Source organism: Rhinolophus hipposideros (assembly GCF_964194185.1).
Source record: "Rhinolophus hipposideros genome assembly, chromosome: 17".
Classification (NCBI taxonomy): Eukaryota; Metazoa; Chordata; class Mammalia; order Chiroptera; family Rhinolophidae; genus Rhinolophus; species Rhinolophus hipposideros.
The window spans coordinates 40,290,698-40,303,093 of record NC_138063.1 but is presented as its reverse complement, the minus strand read 5'-3'; the positions used below and the strand labels follow the sequence as shown (position 1 = coordinate 40,303,093).

At 37.6% G+C, this 12,396-nt stretch overlaps 1 protein-coding gene across 4 annotated transcripts in view; it reads left to right on the top strand.

The window, feature by feature from the left end:
• The window catches only part of TTC39C (tetratricopeptide repeat domain 39C), a 91,391-nt gene that overhangs the window by 38,774 nt on the left and 40,221 nt on the right, over positions 1-12,396 (top strand). For 3 of the 4 annotated variants that reach the window (XM_081078957.1, XM_081078958.1, XM_081078959.1), the window contains exons 2-4: positions 5,668-5,716; positions 7,135-7,263; positions 9,602-9,716. In XM_081078957.1, coding sequence (XP_080935083.1) covers positions 5,668-5,716; positions 7,135-7,263; positions 9,602-9,716 — 293 coding nt within the window. Of the gene's footprint in view, positions 1-5,667; positions 5,717-7,134; positions 7,264-9,601; positions 9,717-12,396 lie in introns of those variants that run through there. The other variant, XM_081078960.1, reaches the window with a different exon arrangement.

The window sequence follows — 12,396 nt, the reverse complement described above, 5'->3', positions numbered from 1 at the left end:
TTAGATTTTTCCTTTTGAAAACTATTCTTAACAACTATTATAAATCATGTCAAGAAAACACCCTTTAAACAAACCTTTTTCACATTTTATTTTCCTTGGCCACCCTCTAAGCGATAGGACACTTTTATTCCTAGATCTCTGGTCTAGAGTTTTCCCTTCATCACTTCATAGGAACCTTTCCTTTTCTGCATATGGCAGATGCGCTCTTTAAAAAAATGTTTGTTGAATGAATGCTGCAAGGACACTGTACTGAGAACATTGCTGTTCTTTCTTGCTTTCACAGTAAGAGTAGAGATAAATCTTTCAGTCTCTTTAGTTGGCTAGTGATAAAAACTTATATGCTCTTTGGCACTGATAGGCCAAACATCCTTCCTATGTTACAGCTGCAACATCTTCAAGTTAAGATCAAGGCTTCCAAATGGCTCACCATAATAGTTTCCTATTTCTGAGTGGTATTAAAAAAGTAAGTTCAGTATATTTGGAAAACATAGTTTGTTGCCGAAGAATCCAATTAATCTTATCTATTGATGGTGTAACAGAGTGTCCTCAAAGTTAGAGAACTTGAAATACAAGGCAGTAAAAATTGAGCCTATCACCCAGGAAGCACAAGTACCAGTTAAGGGAGGTCTCCATTCAGGTGGTCAGTGTCCTGTGAAATTGAAACATTTCAAGGTTTTGTCTACTCAGTACTGACTTGGGCATGTTTTAGTTTTTTTTTTTTTCTTTTTTTGTTTTTTTTTTTGTGTTTTTTTTTTGACTTGGGCATGTTTTAGTTTTTAACCCAGCTTTCATTAAACTCCTTATTGTAAGGCTTTTTATTTATTATTATTTTTCTTAGTGTGGTGAGGAAGCAGGTAGGTAGAGGAAAGATTACACTACTAAAACTGAAAAAAAATTTTAGTAAAATAATTAGTTCAAATAGCAAGACAATATGTGGTTCTGTTTGATGTCCTACTACCTTCTTTTCCCTTTAATTTTGATAGGGACGCATTTAAAATCTTATTTGTTATATGGTGATGGAAGGAGAACTGACTCTGGGTGGTGAACACACAGTGGGATTTATAGATGATGTAATACAGAATTGTACACCTGAAATTATGTAATTTCATTAACAATTGTCACCCCAATAAATAAGTTTAAAAAAAATCTTATTTGTACTATTTGTACAGATAATAGAAAAAATAATTCCCAAATCATTTGCATCTGTTTCTGAAAAACAGTCAGAGACTATTTGCGGGACTTAACTTCATATAAGTGTTTCTCTCTTCTTTGGGGACAATTTCTTTATTAGCCTGTGTTCATGGTACCGTGGGCCACAGCTGGGCACAGTGAGACCTTAGCTTGTCACTAAGTGAACTCACTCCCACATAGCAGGCTTTGGCTATTTGCTATTGAATCGCCCCATTATTCTGTTTGTTTGGCTGGATGATATATTCTGTTGAGAAATTGTATCAAAGCAAGAACTGAATCACAAGGAGTATTTAGAGCAAGTAAATTGACTTAAATGATGTGTGTTTCTCTCTAAAAGGTGTCTGAAAGTAAGGAGAATGTCTATGGTGACATTATTGAAACAGATGATGATTACTGCAGTTTTAGTCAGGACTATTTATCTCCCCACATACACACATTTCCTGAAAAAATAACTTTTAATCTTATTGCACCTCATGACAAAAACTCATTTTTTGTTCATACATTGGAATAAAGTACACACAGAACTTTTGTTTGTACATTAAATTTAGTCAGGCATTTTTCTAGGTCATACTGTTCCATCTGAAGATGTTATGAGGCATTTATTTTATTGTAGACTCTTCCATTTTCAAAAATTTTAAATTGTAAAATATGTATAACATGAAGTTTACCCTCAGCTGTTTTTAAGAGTACAGTTCAGTATTGCTAAGTGCATTCACATCGTTGTGCATCCCATCTCCAGAACTCTTAAAAATCTTCCAAAACTGAACCTATACCCATTAAGCAATAACTCCTCATTCTCTCCTCCCCCAAGCCCTGGCAACCACTATTCTATTTCCTGTCTCTCTAAATTTGACTACTTGAGGTCCTTCATATAAGTGGAATCATACAGTATTTATCATTTTGTAACTGGATTATTTCACTTCGCGTAACGTCCTCAAGGTTCATCCACATTGCAGGATGTGTCAGAATTTTTGTCCTTTTTAAGGCTGAATAATACTCCATTCAGTGGATATACCACAGTTTGTTTATCCATTTGTCCATCTACAGACACTTGGGTTGCTTCCACCTTTTGGTCATTGTGAATAATGCTGCTAGAATATGGATGTACAAACATCTGTTTGAGTTCCTGATTTCAGTTCTTTGGGGTATATACCCATAAGTGAAATTTCTGGATCATAAGGTATAGCCAAGTCCTGCATATCCATGGGTTCCACATCCATGATTTCAACCAATGGCAGATCAAACATATTTGGGGGGAAAAAAAGTTAACATTGTTGTAGACGTGTATTAGGTAGTTGGGCCTATGATGGTTACATCTATACTGAACATTTAGAGACATTTTTTGTCATTAGTTCCTAAACAATGCAGTATAACAACTAGTTACATAACATTTACATTGTATTAGGCATCATAAGTAACCTGGAAATGATTTAAAGTACCCACTCCCCATGCCCCAAACACACCCTCAATTTGGACACAAACTAAATTTTCAGTAGAGGATTGACTAAATACATTGTTCTTGTGTTCTTTTTATGACCATGTATTATTTACATAATAAAAAATCTGGTAAAATTGTTTTTATTTAACAAGGCAATTGTAACTTGCTTTCTCTTTTAGTGCAATTTACAGAGATTTGGATTTTGTACTGGCTGTGAATTTGAAGCAGAAAGTTTATGTTCTTTGAATTGGTATTAGTTTGATGTGGTTTCATATTTGACTTACATATAAAATTGGATAATGACTGCATTACAGTGGGGGAATGACTGACTCTAGAGAGGCATTCTTGTTTTTTATTTATTAAATTTATTGGGTTGACGAAATTATATAGGTTTCAAGTGTACAGTCTTATAATACATCATTGTCGTGCGGGAGACCCTGCTCGCTGCGCCATGTGTCGTGCGGGGCGGCAGGCGGGGTCTCTGGTCCCACTCCCCACATAAGAACATAGGACATGGTGAGGCCAAAAAGGAACACCCACGGAGCCATAAGTAAGGAAGTCAAATCACTATATTCTCACCGGCGGCATCCGCCTCTCTGCAATCCACTCTTGCTAGCCCCCATTTTTTCCTTCTAGCATAGCCACAGCAGTTATATTAGTGGCCAATGGCTCACTGGTTACAGCTGACGGCCAACTAGCCACAGCTGATGGCCATCCAATCACAGGTGATGGCCATTTACTACCTGAGCCAGCACCTTTCTATGTGAGGCCGAGAGCCTGGAAACTGTTTTGGGGGGCTTTGTCCCCACACTCCACCCCTACAGGATCTCGCCTCACAATCTACGCGACAAGTGTCTTCTGCGAGGGTCCCTGTGCAAGAAGCCTGGAGGTGAATGCAATATCCTGGACACAGCCAGGCTCTCTGAGCACAGCCAGGGTTTCTCAGGGCACCACCAGTACTTCTGGGCTCAGCCAGACTTCCTGGACACAGCCAAGACTCTCAGGGCACTGCCACTCTCTCTCTGGGCCTCTCAGGGTACCGTGCTGGAACAACAGCAGCTCACAGTCAAGGTGCTTACATATTCTCAATGGCGGCCGGTCAAGACACAAAAGCAAACATCCTCCAGTCCCACTACATGGTGGTATGTTCCCAAACAAACAATCAAGTAGTCCATTAAATCAGGGATAGAAGGCAATTCCTCATAGTCCATAGCCATTCGCCAGGGCTGTCCTGGGGGTGAGGGATGACCTTGACCTCACCCGCATCTCCCACGGAGGACTCAGCAAGCGTTTCCTCCTGGGACAAGTCCTGTATCCAGGCTGCCTCAGCAAGCACTTCCCAGCCCACAGGGCGGCAACAACCTTCGCTTTCTCCGGCCTCTGCTGGTTGGGGAACCAGCTACATCTTCCCACTCCTCCACGGGGATCGAGCTCTCCGGCAGCTGCTCCTCCTGGTCTTCCTCAGACTGAGCTTTCATACGCACAAACTGCTCCATCTCCCTTTGGAGAGCTTTGGCCAGCACTGTATCCTGCCAACTACGCCATGTGTTGTGCAGGGGACCCTGCTCGCTGCGCCATGTGTCGTGCGGGGCGGCAGGCGGGGTCTCTGGTCCCACTCCCCACATAAGAACATAGGACATGGTGAGGCCAAAAAGGAACACCCACGGAGCCATAAGTAGGGGAGTCATACCACTATATTCTCGCCAGCGGCATCCACCTCTCTGCAATCCGCTCTTGCTAGCCCCCATTTTTTCCTTCTAGCGTAGCCGCAGCAGTTATATTAGTGGCCAATGGCTCACTGGTTACAGCTGACGGCCAACTAGTCACAGCTGATGGCCATCCAATCACAGGTGATGGCCATTTACTACCTGAGCCAGCACCTTTCTATGTGAGGTCGAGAGCCTGGAAACTGCTTTCTGGGGTTCTGTCCCCACAATCATCTATATGTTGTATTGTGTGTACCACCCAAAGTTAAATTTCCTTCAGGCACCGTATATTTGACCCCCCTTTTACCCTCTTTTAACTCCCCTACTTTTCCCTTACCCTCTGGTAACCACTGAACTATTGTCTGTATCTATGAGTTTTTGTTTGTTGCTTTCAGTTTTACATCCCACATATGAGTTAAATCATATGGTTCTCAATTTTTTCCATCTGATTTATTTCGCTTAGCACAATAATCTTAAGATCAATCCATATGGTCACAAATGGCAGTATTTCATCTTTTCTTATGGCCTTGTAATAGTCCATTGTATATATACATATATATATATACACACACACATCTTCTTTATCCATTCATCTATTGAAGGACACTTCGGTTGTTTCCATGTCTTGGCCACCATGAATAATGCTGCAATGAACATTGGGGTACATACATCTTTATAGATACATGTTTTCAGATTTTTGGGGTAAATACCCAGAAGAGGGATTGCTGGGTCATGTGGTAGTTCTAGTCTTAATTTTTTGAGGAACCTTCATACTGTTTTCCATAGCATCTGTACCAGTTTACATTCCCACCGGCAGTGTCTGAGGGTGCCTTTTTCTCCACAACCTCTCCAACACTTGTTATGATTTGTCTTATTGATGATAGCCATGTGACAGGTTTGAGGTGGTATTAGGGAGGCATTGTTAAAGTTACTGGGATGGGATAAGTGAATTTACAAGGTGTGGCAAAGCGGTAAAAACCCTTTGATCTGCTCTTTAAAAGAAACGGATGTAAAGTTTTGAACATGTTTTGCATTTTTAAAATGATTATTAACCTTTCTTTGGCCGTGTGTTTTGCAGATGTTGTATTGTTTCACTAAGACAGTCTCTCCTATAATTTGACTTTATTGTTTGCCTAGCTTTGAAGAAGCAGGGGCAGATTCTATCTTAGCAGATATATATGCCTCTAACTTTTTCTTTAGGGTAATTCCATCTGCTTGAAGACCTTATGTTCTTTTATCCAATTGCTAGTAATATATCGTGATCCTGATATATCAAATGTTTTTAAAATAAAAGTTTAGAATAAAAATAATTTTGTTTTGTTTCCTTAACAGAAATCATAGCCCATTAATGAGTTTTGGAGCCAGCTTTGTCAGTTTTTTGGTAAGTTGATATGGGGAGAGGTATTGGAATGAAGGAAATGAGTATATAATGTATTCTTTTAGTGACTACTGGCTATATTAGATATACTATTGTGCAAGATCTTTTAGAGTTTAAAACTGGAATAAAGTTTTTGCTATTAATCATCACCTATAAGATATCCTCTTTCCCAATTTTAAAAATGAAGTGCTTATACCTTGTAAAGTATTCCGTTTTTTTCCCAACCAAAATCATTTTAAATAAAAATACAATTGAAAGATCTTTCCAAAAATTAAAACTGCATTAGAGTTTTAAAAAGTCAGACTTTGAATAATAACGGTTTGCTCTAAAATTATCGAATAAATGTAGATTGGAAGACAAGTTAAATTAGTGAAGCTAAAGTTTATCAGTTACTATTGCATTTTAAAATGTAATTTATTTATGAATTGAGAGAATGGGTTGCAGTTAGGTTTTAAAGTAAATTGGGCAATGTAAAAAATTGTATGCTTTTTATTTTTCAGAAACACATCACATAAACTACTTTCAAACACATAATTTCTAAAAATAAATCATAGAATTATATAGTAACAACAACAACAAAAAGTTATGAGTAGAGACCTAAAGAAGTAAAATGTAAAAGCATTTAGATCCCAAATTTAGAAAGAAATCAGTAAATGGGTGTGGTGTGTACAGCCTGGCAGCTCCCAGCCTCAGGCACCAGACCAGCTTCTGCTGACATGGCTTTTCATTCAAGCTATTTATTTCCTTTTAAATTTTTAAGGCCTACGGTTTACAAGAAAATATAGTTTCCTACCTTAAGGAAAATGGTACTGAATGGGTGAAGGTTGTAACATCAGTGCAACACAACTAGAGGTTTGGCTGGGTGGAAGAGGTGGGTGGGGAGGTGGGCAGGGTTGAGTTTGGTTAGGAAAAAGAATATGGTGGGGAGACGTGGGCAAAGGTGGCTGTGGTTTGGTTTGGCTAGAGTGGAAAAGTAGGTTAGAGTCATACTGAGGAGGCCTCGAATGCCACGGTGCAGTTAGCTGAATGTGGTAGGCAATGGACAGCTACATACAGTGGGTTCATTAGGTTCTTCCAAGAAGCCCGTGGACTGCTTCTACCCCTGTAGCCCACCATCTCAGAAAACTCAGTCCTACTCGGTGAAAGTAGCAGGTTTTCAACAGAAAAGGGATTGCTCCTACCCAGTCAAGTGTGACCTGCAAAAAATCTACCAGGATCGGGTGCATGGAAACAAGCTGTCAGTGGAATTTTTCACTGTAGTCGGTATAAAGTGAGTTCTTTCTAAGTGAACCCATTGGAAATGCCCCTGAAAAGAATGATTTTTCAAAGAACGCCTACTAACTGATGTTTCCTAATAAATTGGTCTACATTTTCACACACTTACTGATTCCTTCCTTCCTTCCTTATTTCTTTCTTGGAAGAATGCCATGATGACATTTGAGGAAGAAAAAATGCAATTGGCATGTGATGACTTAAAAACTACAGAAAAGCTGTGTGAAAGTGAAGAGGCTGGAGTACTTGAAACAATCAAGAATAAAATTAAGAAGAATGTAAGTGCTATACCCTTAGGTTATGAACTGTGTGCCACTTATTTAAAACATTGCTCATTTCCTTAGTTTTTGGTGTTTAGAATATAGTTGAATGCACCAAATGTTTAGTATGGCTTTTGATCATGTAAAATGTATTTCTTAAAACAAGAGAAGCCCCCTTCAGTCATTAGAGCCATTCAGTGCACGTTCTTTAGGTATCTTAACATTATCATCTTCCATAATGGGCCACGTAGCAAGGACTTTGAAATCAGGCTTTCATATGTGCAATTCATATACAGTACATTTTGTCATAATTCAGGAATTGAGCTGTTTACCTACCTTTCCCCAGGCCTCACCAGCCTTTGGTTACAAATAAAGTCACAATAATAATCATAATCCACTTTTCTTGATTTTTCAGCGCAAAAGTTCTAGGCTTTGGAGAGGTATCCTCCTACCCCTGATATTTCTGGAGTGCCCAGGGGTCTCACATATGTCACTTATTTAGCTCACAAATCAGACTGTTGGTTATAGTCATCAAAAGCCACCTGTCTTTTCCGCTTCTTCATGTCAGTACAGGTTGCTTCATGTCTGCTCTTGTTTATGATGTCCACCATGAAAAAGCCACTGATGGGCCGAGAGTACTGTGTCCTAATGCTCCAGAAAGGCCAGAGTTTCTCTTGATTGCCCTCTCTCCAGACCCTGCATCTAATCAATGTACATGTCCTGTTGACTCTCTTTCTTAAATACCGCCTGAATTCATCTACTTCTCCCCATCCTCCTGCCATTTCCCTAAGTCAGCCACCAACTCTACTTTCATAAGACAACCCTTACTGGCATTTCTTCTTCTACTCTTACGGTTCTCTAATTCATTCTCCGTAATACAGTCACTAAAATGCAAATATATGTTGCTGGCTTCATTTTCAGTGTCCCTGTCCCCCACCATTGCCATTGCAATAAGTCCAAGCTCCTTAACATGACTGCCTTGGCACTTACTTTTCCTCTGCTTAGGACATTCTCCTCCCTCTTGACCTGGTTCATACTCATTCTTTACTTCATCTGAGATGTCATTTTCTCCAAGGACTCTTGCCTGAGCCCCCAAGCCTGTTGTTTCTCCTATAGGTTCTCATAGGTCCTTACACTTTGTCCTTCAGAGCACTTATTACACATTACATGGTAATAAGGTCAGCCTTCCCTCATTAGATTGTATGTTTATTTACATATCTGTCCTCAGTATCTAGTATCATGCCTAGCATATATGTTAATATTTAACATTTGTAATGGGTCCTTGCAATTTAAAAAGCATTCTCACATGCAGTATCTTATTAGCTCTTCCAACAACCCTGCAGAGTAGGTATTATTACAAGCAAAGAAACCACAGCATCAATAGATTGACTTTTATCTAAGCAAACAAAGTAATGAGTACTGGGACTAAATCAAGAACACCTGTGACCATGATAAATTATGCTAACCTAGAAAAAAGGGAACTGGTCATTTTGTTGTGTATACTATGGTCATATTTTCAAAAATCCTTTCATTTTTTATATCATTGTGAAAGCATATGAAAGCTATTTTGCTTGTTTACTTTATATTAAGTATGCAGTGTTCTATTTCAGAATGATTTTTCTTCATTTAGAAACATTCTTTACAATAAAGACTAACAACTTATAAAAATGGGGGTTTTGGGCTTTTTTGCTTATTTTATTTATTTTTGGAGACCTGAGTGCGAATTTCCTAAACTACTTAAATGACCTACATTTTAGCAACCATTAGTGAGGGCTATAAACTAGTATTTTATAGAGGTAGTCAGCTTAGAGGTTATGACTTAAATTTCAAATTTGGGTTGTGATTAATTCAAAGCTAATTTTTAATTCCAGGGTATTTTCTCCCAACTTAAAATGTAATCAGTTTCCAACCCTCACGTCCCAGTGAGGAATGAACCCTAATATCAATCTTACCTGAAGGTAGATGGCCTCAAAGTGGCTTTTCAGGTTATCTACTTTGGGGAATGTTTTATATCTTTAGTGATTTTTATTTTGGATAAGTAAGAACTTACATTGTTTTAAAAAAGGTAAAACTCTGAAATTCTCTGTTGGCTTTTATGTTTTCCATGAGCTCAGTTTTTATCATTTAGAATATCTCTTTCAGTTATAATGTTCTTCAGCATTATATTGTTATCAAAGCAAAGCTAGACCAAATGGGAATATAGAACTACCAGGCTCATGGTATCAGTTTGGTCTTGGCTTTCAGTAACTGCCATGTTTCAGTGAAATTATTTTGCACAATAAATTAATGATTGTATGGAAGAAGTATTGTTTTTGTGTGTGACTTAATCAGTGTGTGCTTTCTTCCCACCAAACAGGTTGATGTTCGAAAATCTACCCCTTCTATGGTTGATCGGCTTCAGAGGCAGATAATCATAGCCGACTGTCAAGTTTACCTGGCTGTGCTCTCGTTTGTAAAACAAGAATTGTCAGGTATGCTGAAGCATTGTTTTTAATGGCTTTCACTATCCAGTGAACACAATGGGTAATAATCTTTCTTTAGAATGCCTCATATTTCAGTCTTTGCAAATGTGTGGCACCTTTTGGGTCATGATACTGATTTATTACTTGGAAAATTGAAACCACAGTTGCTTAAAGTGTGTTTAGTGTTTGGTACTTTTAGTATCAAAGTCTGTTTCATCCTCTTGTCTCAAGATAATTGTCATACTTAGAGAAATTACCAGTAGGATGGATGGAAATTACTATGGATGGATGGATGGATGGATGGATTTTAGATAGCTTTTTCTGGTGGGAATAAAGTTGTGATAATAACCTTTACACCTAAATATAACTAGTTTAAATTTAAATTTTTCTGGAAATTGTTATTGAAGAGCTGAGCACATACTAAAGATTTCGTAATACACTTGAATGATCCACATTTTAACAACATTTAGAAAGGGATATAAAGTAATTTCTTAATTAGTTATTTCAAGGGAAATGTTTTCCCCAGTTTTCTAGCTTTAGTGTCTTGGATAATGTAGACTCACAGTGGCTTTCTAATAGCTCACTGTAAGACTGCCTGACATTAACACTAATTCTGCTTATGTGGTTGTGTGTCTCTCTGATACTGACAGTGGAGATCTGCCACTTTGGGAGATAGGATACTTGGGGGGGGGGGAATGAAAATTCAAAATGAATGGGCGGGGGGTTGGGGATAAGGGGAAAGGTGAGGGGATTAGAAAACAGTCGGTAACCACAAAATGGCCTCAGGGTTTTTGAAAAATAATTTGGGGAACGTAATCAATAATGTTGTAAAGATTTTGTAGGGTGTCTGATGGACACGTGTCCCATTTGGGAGACCACCTCAGGGATGATGTAGAGGCTTGATCAATGTACTGCACACCTGAAGCTGAACAATAATGAATGCCAACTATAATTTTATATATATAATGTGATGGCTCGGTGCGATGTCGGAGGGATAGTGGATGGGGGGATGGGGGCCGGGGGGTCCACAGTGTGAGGGATATAAATGATGAACATCTAAGTATTACCTTGTCTTGTGCACCTGAAACTAATTTTAAAAAATGGAGATCAATTAAAATTCACAATCAGAAAGCATTTTTTTCCAAGCCTTGAAGAAAGGTATATTGCTGCTAAGTTATAATACACACATTCCTTACTAGACTCCCAGAAACTAGTTTTCTTCAATTCTTTTCTCTCTATCTCATACTTGAGGACACTTTGTTTTTATTTGGCCCAAGTTAAAAGTGAAATCTAACGATTATTTTTCCAAATTTTGGACTTCCTAGAATCTGTTCTTTTCTTTAAATATGTCCTATGATTGTACTTTGGCCTTTGCTTTGGTTTAATCTTTTTTTTTTCTCTTTAATTCTCAGGATTCTCCCAATAACTTACATGGTCGAGGGCTTATAGCTCATGTGAATTTTCTATAATGCAATAATATTAAAGTCCCCATTGGAGTTCCATACTGACGTATAAGACAGGAGCTCTGGTGTGATCTGTGATCTTGTATTTTTTCCTGATACTCAAGGACCTTTTTAAGGAGGTAATTTTAGGCATTAAGAAAAAATCTGTTAAGAGAGAAGGGTAAATCAAGTATAGGGTAAATCAAGTGTAGGTAAATCAAGTGTCAATATTTGGGAATCAGAGGAAAGGGTATCTGGAAATTCTTTATATTAATCTTGCAACTCTCCTATCAGTCTGAAAGTATACAAAAATTTTAAGAGGGTGTATCTGACCTTCATTTGTTTATTCATTGGTCCATTCGACAAATAATTATTGAGCACATACAGTGTGCTAGGCACTGTGTTACATAAGTAAACAGAGGCCATGGTCCCTGTCCTCATGAAATCTAGAATCACCAGTTAGTAGTATTTAGTTTTAAATTATTTGGATTATAAAATTACTAAATACCGGGGGTGACAAAAAATGTGTACATATGACTTGTATTCATCTTTTGTTATCAGTATATATTGAGAATTACAATTTCAATAAAGTTCTTCCTTTCTTAAAATGTGTATACATTTTTTGACACCCTCTATATTGTTAAAGAGAATTTGGAAAATAGAGAAAAATAAGAAAAAAAGCAAGTCATCGCTAATCTCACCACTTGGAGAAAAATCACTCTTTATTGATCTGTAATAATCTGTTGTATGTTTTTTTGTATTTCTTTTCCAAAATTGAATGTATAGTGTTTTGTATCCTACTTTTCCCTCCTAGTTTATATTTTACATATGTCCCCTGTAACTCAGTTTCAAAATATAATTTTAACGAATAGCATATTGGTTTATCGTATGAATATTCTGTAATTTATTTATTTAATAATTCATCTCAGATAGTCAGATATTGTCTGCTTTTTTTTGTTTTTGTTATTAGTGAAGCCAAACCTATTTTTATATTTCATCCATAAACTGTATTTCTTTAACAAATTACCTTGTGAAATGGCCTTTATGCATTCTCCCAGTAGGTTGATGCTAATTAATTATTTAATCCCATTTATCTTAGATTTTTAGCAGTGTTCTTGGTTCTTCCTGAAGCCATATTGTTTATTGAATGTAATGCTGATATTGAAATAAAAATTCTGACATGCATGAGAACCTCAGTTTCTAATAAATACAAATGGTAGTCATTTGCTTTATGAATAGCTCAGTAT